Raw genomic sequence first — 27,619 nt, 5'->3', positions numbered from 1 at the left:
AAAGAGAAAGGACGACAGAGAGATAGAGACAGCATCCACATGAGAGGACAGAGAGACCGATTGGCGGACAATGACACAGACAGGCTAATATCGTGGCGTAGCGCGGCGATCCCCGGTGCAGCAGAAGGCAGTCTGCCAGAGAAACGAGACAACTGAATGCCGCACTACTAAAGGCTTGTACATTGTACAAAGGACGCTCCAAAAGTAAGTTTCGCTATTTTGCCTCCCTGTCATCTGAGGTAATATACACCTGATATACCTCGTATTTTTTGTCAAATAAGCAATTATGTAAACTAAACAGGAAAATAAGAAGCAAATGGTTTGATGAAGAACGGGAGATAGGAGAAATAAAATGGCTCGTACCGCTTTTTCAATTTGTCCACGGACTTTTTAAAACCCCATTCATTCTTGCATCACTTCCGCCCCAGTCAGGTTTTCGACAGTGAATTTAAAGTGTTAATAGCAAATAGTATGCTTAATATTTCTCTAGTCGCAAATCATCTTGGAAAGTTCAGGAGTTTGAGTAAAAATTTTTTTACTTGAGACACCAAATTTTGTCTTATCCAGCCTTCTCGCTCCTATGAATTCTAGATTCTTTGCATCACTGAAAAGAACATTTTATGCGCAGTTATGCGCATCTAAGATACCAACTGACTTTAAGTTACAGCGAGGACAATAATTTTTTTTCATGAAATTTTGATTTTTCCATCGTCTGGAAGTAGAGCAGCTTTGTGGGTTTTGCTCCTAGTCATCGATAGATTTTATTTTCCCAGAAAAACAGTATGAGTAAGTTCTTTTGTTTATTAATTGAGATTAGAAGAGAGAAGTATACTCAACTTGAGGACGCTTAGTGCGTTACAAAAAGTTAAGAGGATGTTTGAGAAAAATTGCAAAAACGGTCCTGGTAAAATCCGTGGCACAAGTGCAAAAAGTGGTCGATGGTTTTTTTGGCAGTTCTTTTCCATTTGATTGTACTTAAACTGAGTCATATTTTTCTTCGGTTCCTTGGTGAAGGCCATTTATATCTATATGGATAATAAGAGCTAAAGGCCTCTGTGCTGGGAGATACAAAATAGGGAAACTTTTGGAGCGTCCTTTGTATTAATAATTTATCTTTAATAATACATACTTCGTATTGATTTTCGTATACTATCTACGGTTCTACCGAACAGCCCAAGTATTTGTAAAGAAATAAGGATCGTGCTATCGCGGCTTCGCCTGATTTTTATATTCCCAATTTATATATTATATTTTATTTTATTATATATTTTATTATATTATACTATATTTTATTTTTTTTATATTTTATATATTTTGAAAATTATTAATTATTGATTAAATTGTTGAATATTATTAGTGAATAGTTCTTATAGTTTGGTTTTGTAACACAGTGACTGCCTTTCGCAGATTCGATGAATTTGCACTGTGTGAATTTTATGCAATTTGCTTGTTGCCGCAATTTTGGCAGCGAAATTTTTTCTACTCGGTTTGCAGACTGTGATTGTTTATTAAAAAATACTTCCTGTATTCCCGGATGCATTGTAGCATTCGATTATTTTATTTCTAAATCTGGGTAAATCGTAGAAACCTTTTAAACATCATTAGAATAATATAGCAACCTCCGTCGTTCAAAAACAAATTGGCAATGCAGTATATAAAGCATCGATTATATCTGCGATATATATTTTGCGCACATTTGCCGGTACGCGCATCAAGCTGCCGTAATTATGGAAAAACGCAATTTACAGCGCAGCGATGGTTAAAAAACGCTCATCGATGACCTCGAGTATAAAGACATGCTATTTGTCTCCCGTCCAAAAAAGTTCCCCGCCGACTTTGGTATACAGATCCAACTCCCGAAGAAGGAAGGAAAAATAACAAACAAAAAAATTCCCCCGAGATCAATAGTCATCCGGCACAACATCGACGCTCTGGTTTAACCGGGCCAGCACAGTTTCAATTGGCAAAACTCCATAGTTAATCTGCTGCACAGGTCGATCGCACACGCTGTCACACCGATGGTTGAACGTGCCGGTCATATCGCGGCCGAATGTCCGAGAGCTCCGCTCCACTACGGGCATCCGCCCGGGGTGTCCGTGCTCATAGAGTCATGTGCATCAACAGCGGTGGAAAAGCTATAAAAAATAAAAATACTCAATATAACTTCAGTTGTCACATAAAATTTAAAAATAGAAAAAAACCTTGATTTAAATTTTTTAGTATTTCTCGTATTTTAGTCGTACGGTTGTACGCAATTACGTATATTAGCAATTTTCACGATCACCATTTTAAATCAAATTTTACTGTTACTGTTTTACATAAATATAATTCAAAAGCTATAAAATAAACCATATAAATGAACCATTTAATAAACCATGTATTTCCATATAAAATTATAAACCGTTTCTACCATTTATTTTCTATAAACCATCTATAAACCAAAATAAACCACTTGCATTGTACTTTCATATAAATTCATTTTAGTTCAACTATTCGGCAGCCGAAGGTCTTCATAATTATTTAATTCTTTGCAGGAGTATTAAGTCTTACGCCATAAAATATTAGTATGTACATAGATGTTCATTTCATTTTCACAAAATTTATATTAGTATTTATTCTCCATAAAATTTGCTTCTCACTATTTTTCAGTGCTTGCAAATTTTTATCTACTGTATTTTTACTTACTAGTACTTTTCTATTTGCTTGCAGTTCATTTTTGAAAAAATTAAGGCGGAGAAAGGAAAAAAGTAAAGGTAGAGGAGAAATTACCGGCGTGATCATCTGCATCCGCATCCTTCCACGACCATATCCTGATAATTCTTCAGCACGACCTTTTCATGCTCGTCCAGATACAGCAGACTAATGGGGCTGAGCTCCGTGGGGATACAGCAGACCTGCGGCACAGCTTGTTTATTGACATTATTGACCAGCGTCTGCACCAGCGCGTGGTTCGTCACGTTCAGATGGTCCGGCAGCGGGAATGTACACTGCCCGGCACAGTAGTACGCCTGGTACCCGGGGGGCGCCACAATCCAATCATTCCACCCCACATCACTGAAATCCACGTACAGATTCTGCCGCCGGCACGGATCGCGGTTACGCCCGGCCCCGGACCCCCCGGGGCGGGTGCCCGGACGCCGGGGCTTCGGTTTGGCTGGCCCCCCACGGGGATCGTCACTGTACACCACCATCAGGGGCGGGTGCTGCGGACTGACCAATTCCGCGGACCCCCCGGTGGCCCGCGTGAATCTCCGCTTCCGCAGCGGGTTGACAATGTCGACACCATTTTCCTCCGGGTGCTGGACCTCCCACCACACCCCGCGGCCGTCGGGGGTCAGGATGTCCACCTGCAGACCGTGATTCTCCGCCGGGAAGTGCCGCCAGTGTTGCACCGCGGGGAGGATGTCAAAGGTCACCACCCGGGAACGGTTGCCGACGTCGAGGAGTTGGCTGTCCAGCGGGCGGGTGATGCCGTCGCCGGCGTGCAGCACCTGGTGCAGTTGTAAGAGGAGGCGGGGCGTGTGCGGGCTGTGCGGCACGTACAGACGCAGATCGGCCGCTTTGATGTCCTCGTCGGCGGGGATGGTGGACAGGTTGAAGAGGAGGTGCTCGCTGTGCTCAACGGCTGGAAAGCCGCTGGTGCTGTCCGGTTCTATACAAACGATGATTGTTATACGACCGGGGTTTAATTAGCGGCTGTGTGTATACAAAAAAAGTTTTATGTCGTACACGTGGACAAGTACAAGGATACGCGCGAGGGAATAATTAGCCAGTGGTGATTGCGGATTAATTGTCTGGCTAGCATTGGAGCACGGGCCGCTGATTGCCGATAAAACGTTAATTAAAGTTAGGGTGTCAATACGTAGCAAAGGCACGCCGACTAATTAGCACTGTAATTAAACCAAGGCACTGAAAGCTAGAGCATACAATCAACTTTACAGCACAGCAAGCCGGCAGACGTTGCATATTACAGCAACTGACTACTCGTACATTGTCGTTGTCCTCGTATTTCTAATTTTCTACACACAAAGTAGTAGAGCAAGTATAACGGCAGTTCAAGTTGCAAAATTAATCTGAGAAAATAATACTGCTTTGAATTAACAGCATATTCCGACAAATCTTTAGTATCGGTACTCAATGCGGAACCCCAAATCTGCGGAACAATTTATTTTAATAGGCAATATATATGGTTTAAATACTACAACGTAAAATTTATAAGTTAAAAATAATTAAATTCCTACCGGTTTATATAGCGCAGGAGCAGCCCGGTTGTCCGCTTTTCTTAAGCTCGCTCAATGACAATTAAATTTTGTAAAAGCAGTACTACGTAGGAACGGAAAAAAAGCACTTTTTGAACAACGATATTGTAGTGTGATGGCTAGCAGCGAAATGGGGCCTTAATTGTGTGAAGATGTGTGTAAATCAAAATCGCCAAATATTATGCAAGAATTTTATAAAACACGTAAAACATTTTTAGCAGATTTTTTGAAAACCTTTTCTTTCTAATAACTGTATGTGCTAGTGCGGAGCAAATATTTTTGGCAACAATTACAACTTCCCTTGAGTAAATATAAACACTAAATTAAAATAATCAGTGCTACTAGTACTGACAAAAAATCCGGTTTTTTTACCTTGATGCGTAAAACTACGAATTGTATTAGCCGGCGGCGGCAGCGGTCTCTTGCCCTTCTTCCGGCTGCGCGCTGCCTCATCGGGATCGGCGTTGACCTTTAGCTGCTCGCGATACAGCTGCAGCATGTACGCCGGGATGGTGACCTTTGTCCGAGGCCGCGGCCGGATGGTCAGGCCCAGCATGGTCAGCAGTTTGGATTCGACGTTGCTGATTAACGTGGGTGTCAGACGCAGGGCGGGTGCCGGGTCCGGCGGCGCCGGGTCCGCCGAGAGGAAGCTGAAGTCGGTCGGGACACCGGGGCAGACGAGGGACAGGAGGGTGTGCAGACTGAGGAATATTATGGAGGAGTATTCCTGGTGCAGGAGGTTGACGCGGGGCCACATGGTTGTGGTTAAGGAAAAATGGCTCTAGGTTCCGGATGGTTTAATCCGGCAACCTGTTGGACCAACCAATTTTTAGTTAAAATAATCTGTGTTCGGCATTAGCAAGGACACTTCATATACGCCAGCGCAGATTTCCGCTACTTGAAATTATTAAATTTAATGCATAAAAATTTCATTAACACAAATTAAATTTATTTATTAAAGGCGCTAAATTTTTTAAGTAAAGGCATCAGCGTTTTTTTATAAGTAGCAAGCTCAACGTAGCAACTAACATTCACTATATGTATTATCGTAGTGTAGTGGCTGATAAGCGAGCGCCTAAAAAACACGTAAAGCCTTTACAGTCCACATTTGCTTCTCATTGATTAACAAAACTAAATAGTTCTACTTTTTCACTGGAAGTGGAAGTATTTATTAATAATATTAAAAAACAAAACAAATATTTTTTAATTTGAACCTCGTAATATACATGCCGTGTTAAAACTAATTTTTCTCTTCCACTGCACTAAATTAAAAATCACTTAAAATCCTTTTTATATTGCCTTTTTCAATCTTTGCTTCAATCGCTATCTAATTTACAAGAAACTAGATTTTGACCAATTTTCGTGAGGGATAATGTTTTTAGAACTGTCACTGAATAAAGGTCACACCGGCTTGACCGGATACAGCACAGGTTAAATATAAATTTTTTTTAAATAAATGCCGCTAGAAAAATCTAAATAGTACGCATCCCGCCACCGTCCCTGTGACCGGCGCACTGCCGCATGATCGTACGCGCGTTCGGATATACGAAACTGCGGAGACAATTGAGTCAGTTGTGGCGCCATGATGTCTAGCATGGCCAGCGTCCCGCCCACCGGTTCGTCGGTGTGAGCGCGGACGGAAATGGTACGCCTGCTTGAATATCAATAATATCGAGAAAAATGCACATTCCAGCGGCAGTCTGCACCAGCTGACGTACCGCTATGTATAGAAAATATCCGTACACATTATTATTAACACCGCCAGCAGCCGAATGCCTGCGAGAAATCAGAACGAGCTACTGCCGCGGCTGCCCATCAAACACACATTCGGCCATTTTCACCATTTTTCCACCCAATAAATATAATAATATGTAACATTGACAAAATAAGAGCTTGGCGTGCACCGGTATTTAACCATGTATCCGGTTGAGGAGGCATCGTGTTTTGCGGTATCTGTAGCTACTCCAACCACACAAACAAACCACTATTCAACCGCCCGCAACAAGTGCCACAATTTTCTTCACAATAATTCGCCGTTTTTCGGCTCAACAAGTGGTGATTCATGGGACAAATATTTGGGACATTTTAACCGATTAAATGTTTATTTTTTTTCGTACGCAGAACAGTTGCTGAAAAACGTGCCCAATAAATTCCAATCAACAAAAAACTAACACCGCTACAATCTGAAAAAAAACGCCGGTAGAAAGATTTTGCAGAAATATTGCTCAAATAATTTTAAAATTATTTATTGCAATTATATGTACAACAAAACAACAGCTATAAAAATTTAGTCTAAATACGTACATACAATACTATTTAAATATAAAAATGTTCAGTCCTATATTCTTGGTAGTTTGAATGCGGCCGCATTAATAAGAAGATAATTACTGTAAACTGCCAGTAATAAAAAACTGATCTAATTACAATCCTTTTTCGGTGAACATTGAATTGGTAAAACGGTTTGCCGGTATTGAATTGATAGGCAGTCTTTGTTAGACTGTTACCAGTGATATTAAGCATGCCATGGAACATGGCTAAAGGGCATTCTTTCGAATGCTAAAACACTGTACACCACACCGATCGCGACCATCTTGATACTCTCACGCACAGTTGTTCTTTCTTAATGGGTTTTGCTTGGCAATTTGGCACTGCGTGGGTAGAGACTCTAAATCATCATCATTCCACCATAAATGCGGCTTTATTTACGACACGGCACCGCGTTGCGAGGGTTCTTGAGAACTCCGTCACAACAACGTCGCGAAAGAAATTCCTCAATTAACGGAAAATTACCCGGCTGCTTTTCCACAAAAATTTTCTGGGATAATCTAAACGCAATAATACCGTAAAAACATGAAATAATTATCTTTAACAGAACGATGACAATGTGCTGGCAAATTAATAATTTTAATGCAATACAAAAATGCAGTATAAAATAAAAGTTTTGATAGCAGTTATGCTGTACATATAAGGCAAACGCACAGCCGTGTCAATTTTAATGGCCTTTTCAAAACACACAACCTACTTCACTATTCTCTGTTCTATACTTTGCATTTAAAATGCTCCGAAGAAGACCCCATTCTTCCTAATTGGAAATTCAGGAATTTATCGGGCCAGAAGCAGATAATCAACTGTCAAGTGCTGTAACGTTATCTGAGCATGGAGAATGCGCATACACGCTCGCGTCTTGATTGAGCGCAGAGAGCCAGTGTCCCTCTTTCTCTCTCTCTGCTCTGTCTCTCTATCGTCTATACATCTATCTGGGAAAATGAGCATTCATGCAGGTCAAATCAAGCACTCCAAACGTCACAGATTCTCTCTCCAGCCGATTTTCAATTGATTTCTCACCGGAGATTAAAATTGCCACAAATAGCTGCAGTGCCAAATAAAAAATTATATAATTAATTTTCATAGTACCGGTAACGTCCCGTGTGTGCTCTGCATAAAGACGCATTACGTAAGCGGATATAAGTGTTAATGCGCGCGCGACGCAGAATGATTGCATAATTTTAATCGGCGCTGCTGTATAATATGTAGTGCACTCACATTTTGATTAACAATTTTTAGCACGTACGTTTTTTCGTCGGCAGGATAATTCCGCGGCGATTAAAAATGAGTAATAATTAATCAGCAATGGCGTGAGTATAATCCAGTGAAATATCCGATAAATAAATTCCCAGAACGTTCAGGCTACCGGGTTGTTTATGGCTGTCGCAATACGTGTAAAAATTCCTTTCTCCAAATAATTGATCCCGTGCCAAAAAACACCGTCGCAAACTGCAAATGAACTGTCGAGGCATTAAAGCGTGATCTGTTCAATATATTGATCCAAGTAATGGTGTTATAGCCGCGAAATAACACAAGAAGAAGACGTGTTGATTATTGCAGCCAACCCGGCCCAACCGGCACAATGTATGCAACGAAATCGACACCTGTGTGTCGTGTTGTGCACCTGCTAAACATGTTTCTTCTCTTGCTTCACGCGTAGTGTGAGTTGTGTGCGTGTGTGTATTCGACCGAGAGAACACCGAATGCTGCAAAAGACAGAGAGAGCAACACGCAGCCGCGGATCTAATACGCGTATGCTTCACACACCAATGAACACGAAGAATACGGGCGAAATAGCCACTTCTTGGCAGAAAATCATAGATTTTGTTGTAGGTTAATACAGTCGCTACAACGGTCACAGCGAACCGGCCGACTGCGCAGTAATTTGGTTCGGCAACTTCTCTCGAGATTATCCAGTTCTCCAATCAGAAATTCAGATTCATCCGGAATATACTTCTAATCCGCTTATAAAGTAGCCGCAAATATTGTATTGAATAATTTCAGCAAAACCGTAGTTTGTACGTTTACAAGCTTAGAAAGCTTTGCATAATTTTCTTTTGTCAGTTGCTCGACAAACTGTAAACACTTCAGAGAGAGCGTGCGGTGATATTGTCCGCTTGCATCACTTGACATTTCGATCCAATTAATACGGAATTTCGTAGTCATAAAGCGTAAAAATTTTTAAAAGAATGGAAACGTTCTTTACACAGCTAATTTATATCGTTAAAACGAAAGCCCAGAATTTGGTGCATATACAGAAACGTACAATAAGGCTTATATGCATATAAGAATACTGAGCTTCCAGTTTCCTTGATTTACAATGCACAGTAAATTCTTGAGCAAATTAGCCACCCTCATCGCAGATGTGCAGTGCTATATAATTTCAGCTGTCAACATTTCTTAAAAATTACCCAGCAGGACTGATATTTTGAAAGTGTGCCGTGTTGCGATAATTGCCGGGTCCCGGAAATGCGGCATTTGGTCGCAGCCGCAACTAGGATGTGCCGCAGCCGACCACACGGGCGCAGATCATGACGTGGTGCTAAGCCGTTAATTGCTCAAACAATCGCGCTAATAACACTCTGCGCGGCTGCTGCACCGGCCGAAAGAATTTGACTAAATCCTTTAATTACCTATCCACATTTAGAGATCCATACATTCTTTGGGCAAACTGTTATTCCTAAGTCGCTTTGTGAAATTATGGGAGCAGTAAAGAAATTCGTACGGTGCAATTGTGTACTAAAAATTAACTACGGTTATAACGCTTATGTAAAAGCAGGCATTTCGTAAAAAAACTAATGTAGATATTTGGGTTCTTCGTATTTAAGTAAATTAGATGCTAAGAAAAGCGTTTAGCTCACTTTTCATTTTCCTATTAATTTTTCTTTTTGCAGTAGTGCAGAATTTTGCTAGAGAAAGTAGGCCTCTTTAAAAGCCGGTAGACCAGTTTTATTGGAAAACGCTTATTTAAGTAAGCATTTCGTATAACTAATGCATCTTCATTGGTTTCTTCGCATATACGTAAATTAAAGGTGTTAAAAAAAGCGTTGCAGCTCCCTTGTAGTTTTTCTGTTTTTCTCTTTTCAATCGAGCAAAATTTTGCTGGAAAAAGTAGGCCTCTTTAAAAGCCGGTAGAAGAGTTTTATTGGAGCTGGCCGTCACACAACGGCCAACAATACACAGCTTTATTAAGGGCAATTAGCGCCTTATATATGATTGGGGATTGATCAAGCAAAAGCAACAGGTGCTCTGGTTTGAATCTCTGCACAAATCAAACAACTGACAAAGTGGCTCACTGCACTATCTATCGATGGGTCCGATCGATCAGAGCCAAGGCGCACAGTGACCACCTGCCACGCGGAAGGATTGATTAAGAAAATTATTTCAGCAGAAACAATCGGCTGCTTGAATAAACGCTACACCATCTTGACACCCAAAACCTCATTGTTGTCTTAGATGGTAAGACAAATATTTTCCCACTGTTACGTTATATACAGCCAACTAGCACCTAATTACCACACGCTCTCCATCAAAACCCGGGAGAATCATGGGCAAAACAATAGCCAAGATATACAGTAATCAGAAGCATGAAGTTCGACGGAAAGTGCCCTTGAATTTAAGCTGACGAGTTGTATGCACACTTAGCGCAATTATTAAGAACAATTGCAACTGCTACTTGAAAATTATTTTCGCAGCACGCTACTTTTCTGCTTCCAAAAAAGCCCCCTTTTTACTTAAGTTAAGTTAGAGTTTATCCATCTATTAAAATTAATTCAGATGATGAATTATTGCATTAATAAAAGCTAAAAACGTTTTAATTTTCCCAGGTTTCCAAAAACCAAATTTTCATCTTACCGATTTTATCCTTGGTTCTTATTCCACAAAATCACAAGGCCGTTCAAATGACGATATAATGATAAATCCGAATATTCCAGACCATATAATAATGAACTGGCAGTTAAGTGAAATTTGATCAACGATTGTGAATATCTCTTGCATTACGGATGTCTGTCAGTATTAAGAAGACAATCGGGAAAATGAAGATAATGCTCAAAGCACTCCAGTGTGGAATTCAGCGGCGGTAACTGGATATGATGCGGATGGAGAAACCGGCACTTGGAGCTGCACAGTGACGATGCGGATGGATGAGCATAATGACAGATGAAGCGCATCCTTATCCGCTCTGAGAACGGCATATAACCGGCTGCACACATGCCGTGCCGGTGCAGATAGAACTGAACGGCTTCCTCTGCCCTTGGCGCCGCCCTTCACTCCAACTGCCCAGTGGTCAGTTGTGCATTGGATCGTATGGCACCGGCAGAATACATTATCGGTTTTGGATTCCCGCTCATTTCTTTGTGGCGTTTTGCGATGGGTGCGAAGAAATACGTTACACTGCTCTGTAACTTTGAAACTGAGAATGGCTTACTGTTTTGGCACACTTACGATTATTATGTAATTCTGTACTCCTCAGTTGGAAAAAAATTTAAAAAAAACCAAGATTCGATTATTGACCGGAAGTGGTTTGTTAAACATGGGCAAGAAAACCTGGAGTATAGGATAATTGTGGAGTATAGAAGGATAGGAGTATAGGTTAATTGGGACAAATTCTTCATTTGATCAGTTTTGTTGAGGGAAGCTCGCCTTATACATACTGAGAAATAAAATTATCCGGATAATTGTAATGCCCTGGATAGGGACGAAATCGTCATAAAGGTTATATTTTTAATTGACTGTCATTTGCGTGAATGAATTATCGTACTTTGCACCTCTCTGTCATCTGATTAATGAATCGCCAAATATGTAAACCGAGCCGTTCCCAAAGAACTAGCCGAGTAAAGCAGTCGAAAAGTACGGCTGCGCATGCTTTTTAGGTCATTATTTGACACTTCCGGATCTGGGTGTCGAAAATTAGCTTAACGGTTGACCTTCACGATACCGGAATATTCAGTCCATAAGATTCTAACGGAGGCAAAGTATTTTAAATTTCGGTTGTTTGCATTTTCGGTCGTGTGCACGCAGATATGCAGATATATATTTTTTTCGGCAAAAAATTATTGTAAATTCGAGGGTGCATAGACCTGTTAAAAGCTGATTTACTCGTAGTTAAATATTGCCGGGTACTTTCATTGAGAATTTGCTCTGGTTAAATAGCAAAAATTAACAACGCATTTAACGGCTCGATGTGGGGACATGCACCGGTAAAATATTTTGCAGTTATTTAGCTCTGGATTATCGAGTTTGCAAACCAACACTAATTTTCTAGTAAGTCTGAGTTTTTTCTAATAAGTACGCTTGAATCTATCCTGCAGATGATCACTAGCCACATATGGCGGATACTTGTCGGAACCATCCAGGCACGTAATCACGACATCATCATCCGGATGCAGGAAAAAGGCAATACTTTGTCTGGTCTGTTTGGCAACGTTTCCTCCGAATCCAACACGATGGCGCTGTGCACAACAATAGTCAATGATATTGCAGAAAAGGTCATCGCATTAAAATTTATAAAAAAAAACATAATTAAGCCCACGCGCTTACTGTAGAGCGTAGGCGATCCGCCGTCCAGCGCTGCAAATGATCGGCCACATTGACCAGCACACATCCCGGAATGGGCGTGGCAGGAACGAACTCATCCTTCCGGTTCTCCACTTCCAGTCCACCGACGCTGTCCTGAAAGAGCAGCGTCAGGGTCCCGTAATCCGAGTGGGTCCCACAACGCGTCAGCTGGTCCTTGGCCCCTGCGTCGCCCTCCACCGCCGGGTACCAGAGAGTCCGCAACATCGTGCCACTGCCAGGTTGGGCGACACGAGTATGGCTGCGCCGGAACACCGTGGGATCCGGCAGATCCAGACCCACTGCGAGACAATCCAGGATCTTTTGGCCGAGGTCCCAGAAAGCTTGGTAGAGGGCGGCGAATGTGGGTAGAGGGAGGGTGGGTGGCAAGTGCTGCAAGACAAATTATAACGGCTACATAAAATTATCTGTTTGCTTCTAAATATCGGTGCTTGGTAATGGACAACATTTTGTCAATAATATTCTTAAATTTTTACGTAAACTGCAGTATCGCTTTTTGCGTAAAATCATTGCAGCAGTAATTATTGTTTTTAGTTTGATATAATGGCCGGTGTAAAAGCAATATTAAATATTAAACACGCAGTTGTAAACACTGCAATGACAGGAGTTGACCCACAGACATCCGGAGCTACTTGTACGTACATTTAGGCCGTACGCGCTGATATCAAACGATTCTCGGATTTCTTTAATCCCATGTTCGGCATCCACGTAAGCGGTTAATCTGTTAAAAACTTAAAATTCAGTTTAAATATTTCGCATACAAACTGATACTGTATAATGTGCTTTGAAAATATTTTATAAAAGATTCGTTAATAAAAATGACTTGTTCAACTGCAACTGACTTATTTACTATGAATACTTATCATCTATTCGTTGTCAGTAAAATAACGTCAGTAACGTCAGTAAACGGTGCCAGTCATATATCGCTGGTGAAATCAAAGCTTGGTATCGTGGAAACGTAAAACAATCTCTCACCTCTCCTTCCCTTGACCAACGTAGCCGGCACTAACGGTCGATCCAGGTTGCCGCTGGTACTTAACTTTCTCGTCAATCGGTGAGGTGAAAAACTCTTTAGAAGATGAGAATGCTGACTCGATCTGCACATATTGTAAAATTTAATTACAAACTAAATAACTGTATTCCAACCTGATTTCGGCATGCGGAATACCTCGCAGGTATAAGATGGCGAAAGCATAAATACCCACTCTTTCGCCACAGTCGAACAGACGAACTTATTTTGCGTAATCATTGCGATTATAATTACATTTATGTCTTCTGCTTTGCAGTTTAAAGAGTCAGTAGCAAGCTCACCAGTTCCTGATCGATTCCATGATTGCGCAGATAAACGAATCCCGTGCTGCAGAACGCATCCACGAGCTGCTGAGATAACGTGCTTCGGGTGGCTGGATCGTTGAAAGTCTGGAAATCAACGACGGGAATATGCGACGCTGCCATTTTTCTCCTGCACCGAGTATAACGTAGTAACAATATTCTATACTCGGAAAATTTAAGAAATAAGTATAGAAGTTGGCTATTACTTAAAGGGCACCAGCGCCGCCCCTGCAGAACCAGCTCTTCGATCGCTGCAATACTACTTCGATGAACACAACTACGGCACTGGCACCGTGCATCCATTTCACAAATCACAATTTCACAAAGCACGGGTGAAATGGCAAAATGACCGATTCAGTGCACTGATAACAAACAGTTTTATCTTATCGCCACAGACTACCAGATGCAGAAGCTTGCAGCGTACCTAGAGATTTTGCAGTTACATCAGGTTACATGTAGTGTCGTACTTGAGCTGGCTCAATAAAATACTACTACTTAAATGTGGTGTTGGGTCGGCCCGGCCCGGCCCGGCGCGGCCCGGCCCGAGCAAGAGGGCCGGGCCGTCGTTTACACGGCCCGGGTCGCGGGCCGATCCGGGCTGCGGCCCGACATGTCCCCGGGCCGCGGCCCGGGCCGTCTTGCAGCACAGTAATATTTCATTCCCGGATGTCATTATGCAAGCGGCTACAGCGGGTATGTCAACGGAAAAATAGACGGATTTTCGTCTAGAAACGTTTAATGCTATGAAAATTAAGAAAAACTCATCGAAAACTACTAAATTTCAGTAAATCCCAATGAAATTTTTTGTTTTTCCATATTTAACGTCCACAACGGGCCACGGCCCGGGCCGCGGCCCGGGCCATGGCCCTTCTCCCCGGGCCGAGGGCCGCGGCCCGGCGCGGCCCTCCCAAAAGGGCCGGGCTGACCTCGGCTCGGGCCGTTCGGGCCGCGGCCCTGGGCCGGGCCGGCCCAACACTACTTAAATGTTAACTTTCACCGGTTAATTTGCCCATCGACCGACCATCTGAAGTTGCCAGCTGGACAAAACGCAGAAGTTCCTTTATTTTGCATTTATTTCGTGCCGTTGTTAAACTAGGCTTGAAAGTTTAAATTCTTCAGTTAATGACATTTAATGTTACTGGACGTTTGCCCAAGCGCTTTATACGAACTTTCAGAGTACTTACCTTGAACTCGCAAGAGAACGCTATGTTGCTGCGTCCGTTTTTCGCAGTTGTAGCATTTTCCAAAATTTGCAGCGGGACGTTGAAAATTATATTCTAAAATTATGGACAACACAACTAAAACGTTGCTTAATGGAAGCAATACAGATCTGTAGAATGCGCTATGCAAAATATTTTCCACACTCAGTTTTACTCAATTTCATCATCTTCATCAAGGATAAGTCCGAAATAAATTGCTTTGACTTAATATGTTCAGTTTGAAAAAAAACTGTAAGTTTGTAGTGAAAGCTTCGCACTTTTCGCAGCATGTCAAGCTGAGTTACAAGATGATTACAGCAAACTTTTTGTGCAAAACAAGCAAAACTGTGCACGGAATAACGCAAATATCAACGGTGACAAGCATTTCAACCGCCGCAACGCATCCTACCGTACCTAAAGAAACCCGCCACGCTCAATGCTACTGTGCGCCGTGCCCTCAATTGCGCCTGTTGCGGATAGAGAAAATAAAAAAAACAAATTAATAACAATAGCGGCCACTGTAGGAGAAAAGAACATGCAAGAAAAAATAGTAAAAACGTGCGCCGCATTTAGTAACGCGGCACATTCACAGGGCATAGGGAATGAGTTTAGTCGATATTGTGATTGTCATGGTCATCATCCTCTGACTCCATCCGGGCTTTCTTGTCAAGCTTTTTCTTAGCACCTGGTTCGCCCTTAGCGCCTCCGCCGGCTGCGCTTGCCCTTTCCTGACAGGCGGCTCCGGCATCCTTATTCGAACGTTTTCTCTTCTTGCCGGTGATTTCTGACATTTTTTCAGCGGGACCTTTTCGAAAAATCCGGTGAGAATTCAACAGCAAAGAGAAAAAAATGTTAAAAAATAAGCACAACAGCTGCAAGGTTGCCCTGCTTTCCGTCACCCTTAAATGTGCAAATCGACGCTTGGCAGCATGATGAAGAAGTATAAATAAGTTGCTTATTTACAGCAGTCCTGCTGTCAAACTGTATGGTAATCAAGCGGCATTAAGTTGTTACAGGCTGCAGTGGTTGCAGAGTTGCAGCTGCAGCGCGTTTTGAAGAATACTTGAAGAACAGCATTTCTTGGGGCTTAGATTATAAATGATGCAAACCTGATTTTCCAAAAGATTTCTGCAGTTTCATCAGGAAATGCTGCGCAAGGGACGATAATTTTTCCACTCGCAAGTCCTTCATGCCGTCCAAGCACCACTTCTTCTCGCGATACTGCAACGACGACCGCGGATCCGCTGTATGCGACGCACAGAGAATCTAGCACAGAACAATAATTTTGTATCATAAACATCCAGTCCAATATTGTATCCAATAGTGAATACATGCTAACGGCGAAAACGGAGTTTAAAATTGATGTCTGCGCGCTCAATACGTTCTGCAGCTTTGGATGTCTGAGTATCGCGATTCGCTACTCGTAGGCAGTTCTCAAAAACATATTCAGATATTTGTAATCACAAATCATTTGATTGGAGAAAAACAGTTTCTGTTAAAGAAAAAGTTAAAGAATCGTTTACATTAGTACGACAACCTTGGAGTGGATATAAGATAACTAAAGACATCTCACCTTGCAGGCCGTACTGGTTATAAGATCAGCCGCATTCACTTGCAACCAGTGCGCGACCTTTTGCTGCTGTTGACCACTCGGCACTGTTAAGCCGGCATTCATCGCTTCCCACGCTGCGCCCTCAAAATCCTCGTTTATCCTGACGCGGGGCATTGTAATCTTCAGGATCGATATCCACTGAGAAAGATCGTCTTCGGTCCACTCGTTGGTATAATCCAGGTTGACCTCAAAGTTGATCAACTGCAGGGCGTCGCAGGGAAGACCTCGGCACGCCGCCGTTAAATCATCCCAGCGTACGCCAACCTCGTTTCTGTACTCACCGACAGCGGTTTCCGCGTCTGCTCGGTGGAACAGACATTCGCGGCGGTCGTCCAGCAGATAGCTGTGGTCACAGTGCAGACAGCACCGCGCGCCGATGATCCGGATAACATCCAATCGAATGTTGCCGATCTGCTGGGCAACATACTGCACCATGTCCAGTATTTCCAGAGTAACATCGGCTCCCAGCAGCGATGTGTCGGCCACCGTTAAGGTCTTGGTGGACGGGCGCAGACACTTGAAGATAGGAGCCAGTGTACAGTACCGAAGACGATCCAGACGAACGGTTTCGTCGTCGCTCCATATGATAACAATATTGGCCGCCAGTATGGGCAACTGCAGAATGGTGTCCCACGTAGAACATACAGCGCGGAGAGAGTTCTGGGTTTGTGTGTTGAGATAAGAGAAGACCTCCGTCCAAAGTTCCACCGATAGCATCGTAGCGTCTGATTCATCTCCGGCGGCGAAAGATGCTGACGGGCGCAAAAGCCCGGTCAACCACTTGAGAAAACGCCCTGAAGGTTCGTCGCGGTATTTCTGAAATAAAAAGCTTGAACTGCGAATTTATGCTTTTATTGTTGGCACTTTATTGCTACCAGCATAGACTGGTTCGCGTGACGGGTGGATCGTGCAATTCATTTTTACGAGTTACTATCGCAGTTGTCGCCGCATACTTGCCTTTAGTACAAACTTCATTATCGTTTTGAGGAAGACAGTAGATAATTTCTGTGATTGTGTGTTTTCGCTAGCTTACCACAGATTTTTCCTCCTGAATCAATTCTGCCACACCGGCGGAATTCGGACGGTGGATGTACCAGAGGCGTCCATCCGCGACTTCCACCAGAGAAAACGTAAAGTAATCATCAGATAAACCGGAATCCGGCGCGTGAATGTGAAGTAGATTTCTCAACTGTTTTGCCGACATCGAGATACATTCCGCCGGCAACAGGACATCGTGCTTTATAAATTCACGCCTCTCAGTATTTCTATAAAAATTCAAGTGACAAATTGATAATACATTTAAAACATACTTGTGAACCATAGTTTTCCGTTAGGCCTACCGGTCGCTCAGCGTTCTCTTGCGTACTCGGATATCCGTGTGCACCACTTTGTCCTTGTCAACCCACTGGACAACTGCCACGCCGTAAAAACTGCGCACGAACTCAGCCGGATACCAAATCCATGGATCGCCGGAATTCTGGCGCATCAGCACTTCGGTGACAGTGGCCTTTGGTTGGCCAAAAGACATTACCACTGGTTTTTCCGGATGACGGCGTTCAGGTGAGAAGATTTTACTGGCGAAGGGAAGGAGACGGCGACCTTCGCTGGAACACAGAAAGTCCACGAGGAACCCGTCATCCGTCACGTCCACCACGCGTCCGTGGCGAAGCAGACCGTCATCATCCGTGACGTCGACGCTGTTGGCTGTGTAGATTCCGCACAACATGGCTAGGGATTACCTACAGCTTTGCAAGACGGCAATTACTAGTATTACTAGATTTGTTTGTACCGCATAAACAAATGTAAATAATTAAATAAACTAAACAGCGAATGGCGGAGAGATGTCCGTACAATATAAATTGAAAATGCGGTCGATGACGAGTGTACAGTGCTGCGAAGTATTGATCGATGAGAGGCAAAATAATCTGCGCTTCCACTGAGCTGCAGTAATAACTGCTGAACAGTGGGCAGTGTGCAACTTCTTTGTGAGCTACATCTTCTTTGGATTCGCATGGCACGCCTTCATTAAGCCTCATTGGTGGAAGTGAGCCCAATGTCAAGTCTTCGTTTTTCGATTCCATACTTGGCAAGGAAATATGATATCCCTATCTAAATGCGACATAATTACCCCGTACCACATGGGTAGGTTGCGTCGGGTCAGCCGGCCAGGTTAACCTGCTTATTTGTCACGTTTTCGTTTGTCTTTTTTTTTCTTTGTACCGTATTTGATTTTTTTGCGCCTGTATTATCCGGTGCCATGAGCACATAAAAGTACATCGACATCCACCAAAATCAAAGGAGGACATCCTTTCTTGAACTCAAGGAAGTCATTTATATGATATTGTCGATATTGAGGTGGTTGAAAGCGGCTCATATTTAAGTATCTACTTCGAAAATCAGATGGATGGGTTTCCAGCAAAATTAAAGTAAGGTCGGCTAATATTATCTAAACAAACAGAAGTGTTAATAATTACGGTGCTGGTCGAAAGCTCAACATCCTATGCTGGCGTCACTATTCGCAATTTCGCACAGTGCTGCTTTTGCAACATGTTCAGCAAAATTACGATCGTCGGTGATACCGATCGAGATAGTGTGCGCTGGCAGTTTTGCATGTACGGACCAGTACGGTTCCAGGTTTCTCCGACCCCTATTAAAGCAAAGAAAGCTAAAAAAGGTGATGTTACCGTTTGGAGCAAAATGTAGTACTAATTACTTTAGGAAAAATTTAGTCGCATTAGCCAGCTTGACTGTGCTTGTCGTTCAGCATTGTTTGACGTGCAGTTGTCAGTAACGTCTTTTCCAGTATAACGGCACATCGACAAGCGGTGTTCTGGTTTGTTAAAGCGTTGACCTGTCGAACATCTGAATATTTTGCGAACGGGCAGCAACGGGACCACATCTTAAACGACGATTGATTGAATATCGAATACAGGTTTTCGGGTACACCTATGCGGGCAAATGTATAATCTGGGGATTTAAATGCGGCTTAGTTATTGTAACAAATGCCGTGCTGCTTTACGCGCAAACAATATGAAAAAAAGTAATTTTTGTTAATTACATAAATTTATATTTCACAGTGCAAAGTTGTAAACTTCATTAAACAGTTGCCTGGAGTATTTCTTTCGATCGCAGCGTACTGATTCGACGCTAATGCCGGCAGCAGCGCCGTATTTAACCATATGCATAAGGATGACGCTGGTTAAACGTTGGCGTACTGTTGACAGCCATTCCTGACATTCGGTGCAGATGAAACAACAGTTCCTGAAACTGCCAGGTTGACGCATTGCGCGACTCCAACCAGTCTATACGGGATTCTCGGATTTCGTAGATGGCTGTCCAATATCCACACAGAAGCGATATCAACTATACAAAGTATTCCAGCATTACCGGGAACTGCCTAGTATACGCTTCGTATAATTATTGCTTCATCGAAAGCGCAAATTGTTATACAGTTTCCGTTACCGTAACTAAGAAGGGTTTGCGAATGTAGAATAGTCCCATGGCGGAAACGGCGCCATCGGTTTTACGGATTTGTTGCAGCAGCAGTTGGTATTCGTCGGCGATCTGCAGTTCCGGGTCTTCCGCAAGTACTTGTTCAACGACACGTTCCACGCCCTGAGGCTTGGAAATAAAATTCAGTTATTATACCAAGTACCAACCATTAGTAAGGTTAAACAAATAACTAAAAACACATAAATACAGTACTTAAATCTTTAGCTATTTTGGCATAATTTGCGATCATACCGGCGCCAGTAAGAGCAACTCAATACCCGTGCAATTAAAATTTTCATGAAATCGAAATTCTTTTGCTGTGTGTGCTTATTGCGCTCCAAGCTTAATGTAGCTTAATAAGTGTAGAAAATTCGATCTTACTGCAGCGCCACAGACCACAAGGCCAACGAAGACCACCAGCGACCCGACAACAGTCCACACACCATCACTCGTGAACGACCAGAGAGTCGTATCAGGTCGCACATTCAGACTGTCTCCCGCGATCCCCGTAAAAGCCACGGCGATCTCCATACATTCATACAAAACCATCATACCGAACGCTTCATCAACGGTGTGTACGGCGTTGATAATCATTCTGTGCTGCCGCCGCATCTGATTAATATGCACGACTTCCACCGCTTTTCCACGTGAACGAATCTGTCGTTTTATCGCCAAAAACCCTTTCCGCAGCATCAACATTAAGCCGGTTATTACACCCAAGGGAAGGGTGCGATTCAATGCGCTGAGAAATTTCCAAAGGACACCGACGACAAAGTCTACGATGACGGGTGTGTGGAGGCGGTACAGCGAAAACGAATTCCACGTGTTTCGACGGGAATCGGTCCAGGAAATTTCACCAGTCCAGGATATCTCGGAATGAGTATCCCAGATTGCTCCAGTCGCCGAATAAAGCACCGCCATGAAAAGAACAACTGTCCACACCGTTCGGCTTTTTGATTCCGGCGTTCTCAGGAAAATCATGGATCGGTCGATTTTTTTAATATTTTTCTTCCGCAGGCATATAAAGCTCAGTATCATCCAGATGAGCCCGCGGAATAAGATAAAGTTCCCGTATAAAAGGTGAATGAGGAAGAACGGTTCCCCCGAATTGACATCAACGCGGAACATCTCCAGGAGACGAGCGTACGAGGCGATGACAAACAGGACTTGAAAGGCAAAGAGCATTATAGTCCAGAATTTTAGTAAGCAGCTGCCGCATTGGTTGGCCGAATACGGGTACACACCGATTAATTGCAACAGCCGAATGTACGCGACCGGGATACAAGAAAATGGTGGCATATGTGAGACCGTCATTGTAAATTGTATCTCTGAAATATAAGGCTGTATTAAAAAAGGTAAAGTTTGGGGGAGAGATTCACCATGTTCTGGCAAAGTAATAATATAAAAAATTTTGTTCTCCAAATATCAGTTTGTGATTTTGTCGCAAATACGGTTTGACAGCGTTTTCGAGGTGCTGGTGTTTGATACTCTGACGTTTGATGACCGTTATGCCAATCAAATACTAGTTTAAATACTGCATGGGCGTTATGCGATAGTAGATGAAATATGGATTCTGTGAGGCGCCGAAACAAATCTATTGGTTGCTAAAATTACTGTACAAAACTGTGCTCATGAAGGTACTTTTGCTGTCCCTGTCAATACAATCCGCCAAAATGTCATGGTTAGAACTTGATACTGTGCGTAGACGTAGTTAGTATGCAGAGTCTTCAAATTGCCGATCGTTGTACCTGCAGCACGCATCCAGTTATAATAAATTGCGGATATCCTGAAAACAAATATTGTAATATCCGCCAAACTTCTCCCGTATTCGGCAGCGACCGAACATAAAAGGGTGCTGCATATTTTGAACCTGAGCAATAGGAGTAGTATATTTAACTGAGCAGACAAATTCAAGACAGAAAAATATCAAATCATCAGTATCGATCGGCCACTGCCAGTAACAATATTTTGCATGCGAAAAGAGCTGATGGAAAACATGAAACATGGAATGAAACATAGAAACATGAAAAACAGTTTCAGCGGGAAGCAATATTGAATCCGGGTACGTGTTGTAGTGTATTGGAACGGTAGGTGTGAATAACTACAGTTAACAAACTCTGCCACGTTGCTGCGAGATCTTGTTGTAGAAAAACAGGTGCATTATTTAAAAAAAACTTGTTTCTCCCTTATCTCGCGCGCGGAAGTTTTATTGCATTCGTCCACGTAACCTTTGTATAAAATTTGCCATCGATGTCTGCCGTGCAGATTAGCGCAGTAAAGGTTTGGCGGATTTTTTTTTCAGCAAGTACATGGAAAATTTACAGATACTGCACCATGGAATTACCATGGAATTACTCGTACTTCATATACCATTTTCATTTCAAGCCAGTGCAGATGTTTACGTACAAAATTCCAGATTACACTCGGGAATCAGTCTTCTGATCATTTCAGCACAGCTTGTAAGCTAACTTAATCGCGCATCAGCAGACTTACACGGACAAAGCCAAGGCGTGTTAACAAAGATCATCATCGCGGTTGATGTCCGCTCCATTCTTTTCTGGGTGCAGTGAGCGGTAGAATTGGGGCTTTATTTTCTTGGTGAAAATGAACAGGGGCCATTAGCTTGATGATCGCTACAAGCTGCCGATTCATCTTGTTGTAGACAGAACCAGTACATGATCAGTTTTTTTTCAAACCGTACTGAGACTTTTGCAAGTAAATAAGCAGAGCAGCAGGTTTTTGTGGAGACGTCGGTCGCCAGAAAATTTCTGAATCTGTAACTCTACACGTGAAAGAGGAGTGTACCGGTTACTCCGATTATAACGACGTTGAAAACCTGCGCAACATGCTCGCTGGCACGGTCCCGGTAGGGATGAAATTTATCGTCATGAAAAGCACTAATTTTGTAGTTCGGCATGTACCAGATGTATTATGCGAGGTAATATAGAGAAAGACCGGTTGTTCTAGATACTCATTATTGCTACGTTTCTTCCAGGCGTTGTTTGGATTGATTGTGGCCATCGGATGCTTTGGCAATATTCTCGAATCGCCGCTTTTCGCAAAGACAACCGGCCGGTTTCTGCCAGCACGAACTTACTGATTGCCAGTTTAGCGGCAAGTGTTTGTTGAATTTTAGCTAATTTCGTAGCACAAGCGCATTCTGAAAAAGCTGCGATGGAGCGCTTATGCAAATACAGCGTACAGATATGCTATGCCTTTTCAAAATAAGTATTCAAAATTTAGGGCGACGCTACTGAGTGTTAGCTGAGTTCGTTCCTCGATTGTTGTCATATTGTTGCCGTATAACGGTCGCCGATACAAGTATTGAATTTATTGTAGTGTACCGATCTACTGTGCATCTTGATGGCCATAGCATACACCGCCACCGCTTAAGTAGAGCGGAAGTGGTCGTTTGGTGACACATGGTGCCGTATTGTCAACTACTTAACATACGTTTTCGCCTACGCCAAAGCATACACGCTGATGCTTTTGTGGAGTGACCAGTGGAATGGTAAGCACGATTCAAGTACTAATGTCCGCATAAACTCGTGCACAACCTAGGTACAAGCCTGTCCGGAAATTCAACACGTAAAGATACAGCTACTTGTAGCTTGCATATTGAGCGCGCTGTAATAGGGCACAATTACGAATTTCTAACTACGTAGCACCTACGTACAATAAATAACTCTGATCACGTACAGGTACATCGCGTTTGCAATGCGCCATGAAGTTTTGCGCCCATGCGGCACGCAACGTGGGCATTTGTGTTGGAATTCTTTTGACGGTCATCGCGCTTGTCAACATCCTAATATTTCTCTCGCACGGAGTGTGAGAGTTCGGGCCCGCAATGGCGACTTGCGAGGTGACGCTCTTGCCTTGCATATCCCGTCATCGGCTGTACAATGAAATCGTCATCAGGTACGGTTAAATCATTGCAAATTTTGAGACGCCGTTGTGCGCGTAAAGGTGTCCACATGCACTGGCGTAATGCACGTTTGATGCAAATCACATGAAGTAGAGCAAAATGTTATGATTTAAAACTGAAGTGAAACGTATCGATGAATTTTTCGTTTTGGCGGTTTGAATGGCGATAGTCGACTACATATACTTCATGCCATGAAACATCTAACACGGCACCCGCCCGTTGTATCGGCTATCCACCCGCCCACGGTAGTGGTAGGGAGCGATAGCGATTGGCCAGAAAGTTTCATTCATGAATGAAACGGAAGGATTTCCCCTCCCTCTTCATTCACTGATTTTTTGGATGAATTCACGTGATCGTCATCCAGATTTTCGTTTCTTACATACACTGAATTCATTCAATGCATGATGATTTCTACACATAGTTGCTGCTGAATGATAAATTTGAATGAAAAAACGTGTATTCATTCAATGCATGTGGACACCTTAACATTGCAGGAATGCATCCAGTGTGCATAAATTGCCGGCACATGGTTCGATCAGAGATGCGCTTAATTGCGTAATAAGCGTTAGAACGAAGCTCCTACGTGTTAGCCCTACATTGTATACGTGACGAAGAACATTATTGTCAATAATTATTTGTAAACCAAAATAGGCCTGCTTAGTTATTTGCAGTAAAGATCACGTTTAACGGTATGTCTACGTTTTTTGAACTGGAATCCTCGGACGCGTATCTCGAAAGCATCACTACCGTAATAAGGAACCTCGATGCCATGTCGCATTGTCTTCTGCGCGCGCCTGGGCCAACCAAGCTATCACGTTCAGGGGTCGGTCCATGGTTTTTTGTACGGCTTGGTACGGATTTTGCCGTTTTTGTTATTGCCGAACAGCGTGACAAAATAGGAGGCGAAGAGACGATCTACAATGAGGATTCTCTTAAGCAGGCTTGCGAAAATCTTCTAAAATTTCAACCTTCGCCCAGACCTGAAACGACACCGCTGATCTACAACTGCTACGGTAATCATAACGTACGCATGCATCATGATCCCTTAATTTTGATTTTGCTCAAAACTGCTCGCATCAATGGTATCATGATACCACTAACGCACGAACGCGGCACAGTACTTTCAGTAGCGTATCACCACTGAGAGGAAACGAACATATTGATATTTCCCTATACTCTCTTAATTAATTTGCGGAAGGTCACTATCGTTCTACATTGTAAATGCACTTTGATAACAAAATCAACTGTAGATTCCGATGGGTTCCGGATTAATGATCTTCCTGTTCCCATTTTGGTTACTGTTCTTCTGCAGTTTCATGGTCGTGTTCAAGCGAAGATGCACAGGTACGTTCACAGTATTTCAACATTCCGATTTTGCGTATTAACTTGCACGTCTTTGCGCAATTAGAATTATGACTGTCCGAACGGTATACTTGACCAGTACCGTGCAGTGTTCTTCCGCTGTGAAATATTATAACACTGTCATGATTAATACGATGTCGATCTGTAAAAGTATGTTAATACTTGTATTATATCGGCCGCTGTGCAGCAAGTACAGCAACTCTATTTGCGTCTACTCCAACTTTGTCGATTAAACAACATGACGTGGTAAATCAAAATTTTACAGGGTTTGCATGTTATGGCACCAACTGCTGCCAGAAAATCTTACCACCACCGACGTCTTTGTCGATATCGGCGAGGGATTACCCGTGGTTTGGAGCCAGTTACATGTTGTGAACCATTTGTTGAACTATTCGCACCGAATCACGATGGCTGTAGACCAAATGATCACTAAGCGCACAAAAAGGCTCGTCCTTAATGACTCCAGCAGCACATTAACCGAATTCGAATCGGGGGTGGATTATGTAACGGCAGTGCTGCTTGCCAAGGAAATCCGAGTTCCGCTGATCATTGTCAGAAAGTGCCGAAACATATATAACGAGATACGTGTGAAAATGGACACAATCAGCAGCGGAAATTATGAATGCTGTAATTTTTCAAAATTATTGAGAGTTTGTCATCAGCTGTTGATCATAAATCATGAAATTCCCGTTCAAAGGTTTTTTTTGATGTATTGTTGTCTACCTTATTCAATGGACATCAGGAAGGTCTTCCAAATCTCGAAAGAGCGTTTCTGCGGACGCATCGGGATGATAGATACTCTCAGGTTATTACGGTTAACCGCCTTTGTTTGCGCTCCACGGAAACCACAGCGCAGCAGGCACAACTTTTCTTACTGGCAGCCAATGACAGTTATCCGCCAATAAGCAAAAATGTCTATGACAAAATGGAACGAATATACAACCGTTGGGTACAAACTCTGGCTTATCCGGGTGACTGGGTCGCAGTTCGCAATTTTCTGAACCTGTAAGTTCGTAAGTATCTGTACTTGTATGATGTTGTATCTGTGCTGTTAATGCAACTAATCATTATACATAATACAGTATTTAAATTGACCTGTTACTTGTATAGACGAGTAGCGGCTGAAAATCAACCGCGTGCAGCGATTATTCCCAATGACCAATATAATCTGTTATCTGTAACAGGTTCAACGGGTTTTACTCGGATGGAACACCACAGCGATGGGATACCATGGACCTCAGAGAGCTGAATACTTCCACTTTAAACAAGATAGCCTTAGCGGCGATCGATGAATGCTTTACAGACTTATACGATGACCGTTAACGGGTCTTATGTTTTTTTCTGTACTTCTTATTCGCCATTTATCTAATTTGACCTAATACTGTGCATGCATGAACCTTTTGTCGCATAAATCCTGCTTCATTATTATTGCACAAATAACCAAATATAACAGTTTATATGTTGTTGTGTGGATGCAAAGATGCAGCTAGATAAATAACCCGAATAACAGCAAAGCGTACGGATCGAAACTAAGTATTAACGTGCAGGAAATACCATAAAGTATTGACTTTTGTAGTAATGTGCAAGTGTACTTAAAAATAAATTAACATGGGTTTTAGTTATATCAAAGATTTACTATATGGTTAGCCTGGTAAAGAAATGCCAGAATGTTGGCAGCCAAACAGATTAACAACGCGCAAGCGGACTCACTGCAAGAATCAATAAAAAGCTGCAGTTTGCGTACAAACGCTGTACAAAACCTATCATTTATGCAAATCGATGGTAAAAGCCATCACTATTCTTCCCAAACCGGGTCGCTGGTTAACATAAAACCGCGGTTAATAATTTTTAATTACATTTGTAAATTATTACAATGGCTACAGTAAAGTATATAAACCTTAACGAGATTGTTCATCTCTTCCTTATGACTGTGATCATTCTGGTGTATGCGAAAACGCTCGCATAATTTCAAGAATCGTTACTATCTACTCTTCAAGATGTCCACATCGCAGCTTTGCCTGCCGATTACCCCTGCATCCACTAAAGTGTCCCGCATTACCGAAATGTGCAATGAAGAAGAGTGGCAAACTGACAATTATAAGAAATCAAATGAGAACTGTTACAAATTATACAAAATACTCGTAAATTTTGTCTTGTGCGGTAATGCTAAATTTCTAGTGAAGTACGAGAATTTCAGTAAGTTCTGCTAACAATGGATTTCTAGGGAAATTCTATTATTTCGTTTTAAGTCTCCTTAGAATCGACAATTTGCGGTTGGTTACGTTAATGCAAATGTCGCATTCGGTGGCTCTGTTTGATTTTCTAAAGCAAAAAAACAGAGATCAGTAAATTGCCGTGCTACCGAGTTATGTTACCTCCAGACATCTGACACAGTCGAATATCCCGGATCCATATTTGCGAGGAATACTTCCCGACCCCTGCGCATAATTTCCTTTTAACTGCACGCCAGCAAGAGACTCGCTCTTCGCAAGACTTTGGGCGGCGGTTTAAACCCGCAAACAGCCATCCCGCAAAA

General features: G+C 42.6%; 2 protein-coding genes across 2 annotated transcripts; both read right to left on the bottom strand.

Annotated features, from left to right (window-relative positions):
* Positions 1–1,574: 1,574 nt before the first annotated feature.
* Positions 1,575–7,970, bottom strand: LOC129582160 (bone morphogenetic protein 2-like). The gene is made up of 4 exons (XM_055473594.1): positions 7,831–7,970; positions 4,632–5,069; positions 2,770–3,652; positions 1,575–2,135 (listed from the first exon to the last, which is right to left on the bottom strand). Exons 2-3 carry the CDS (start codon positions 5,014–5,016, stop codon positions 2,778–2,780), a joined length of 1,260 nt encoding a protein of 419 aa, XP_055329569.1. The 5' UTR covers positions 5,017–5,069; positions 7,831–7,970; the 3' UTR covers positions 1,575–2,135; positions 2,770–2,777.
* LOC129582161 (uncharacterized) lies at positions 7,909–13,786 on the bottom strand. The gene is made up of 6 exons (XM_055473595.1): positions 13,473–13,786; positions 13,137–13,258; positions 12,804–12,882; positions 12,126–12,533; positions 10,440–12,037; positions 7,909–8,044 (listed from the first exon to the last, which is right to left on the bottom strand). Exons 1-5 carry the CDS (start codon positions 13,614–13,616, stop codon positions 11,867–11,869), a joined length of 924 nt encoding a protein of 307 aa, XP_055329570.1. The 5' UTR covers positions 13,617–13,786; the 3' UTR covers positions 7,909–8,044; positions 10,440–11,866.
* Positions 13,787–27,619: the final 13,833 nt, after the last annotated feature.

The sequence above is a fragment of the Paramacrobiotus metropolitanus genome, unplaced genomic scaffold (assembly GCF_019649055.1).
Source record: "Paramacrobiotus metropolitanus isolate TYO unplaced genomic scaffold, Prichtersi_v1.0 Parri_scaffold0000007, whole genome shotgun sequence".
Lineage (NCBI taxonomy): Eukaryota > Metazoa > Tardigrada > Eutardigrada > Parachela > Macrobiotidae > Paramacrobiotus > Paramacrobiotus metropolitanus.
The sequence above is the reverse complement of the archived record's forward strand: the minus strand, read 5'-3'. Positions and strand labels throughout refer to the sequence as shown.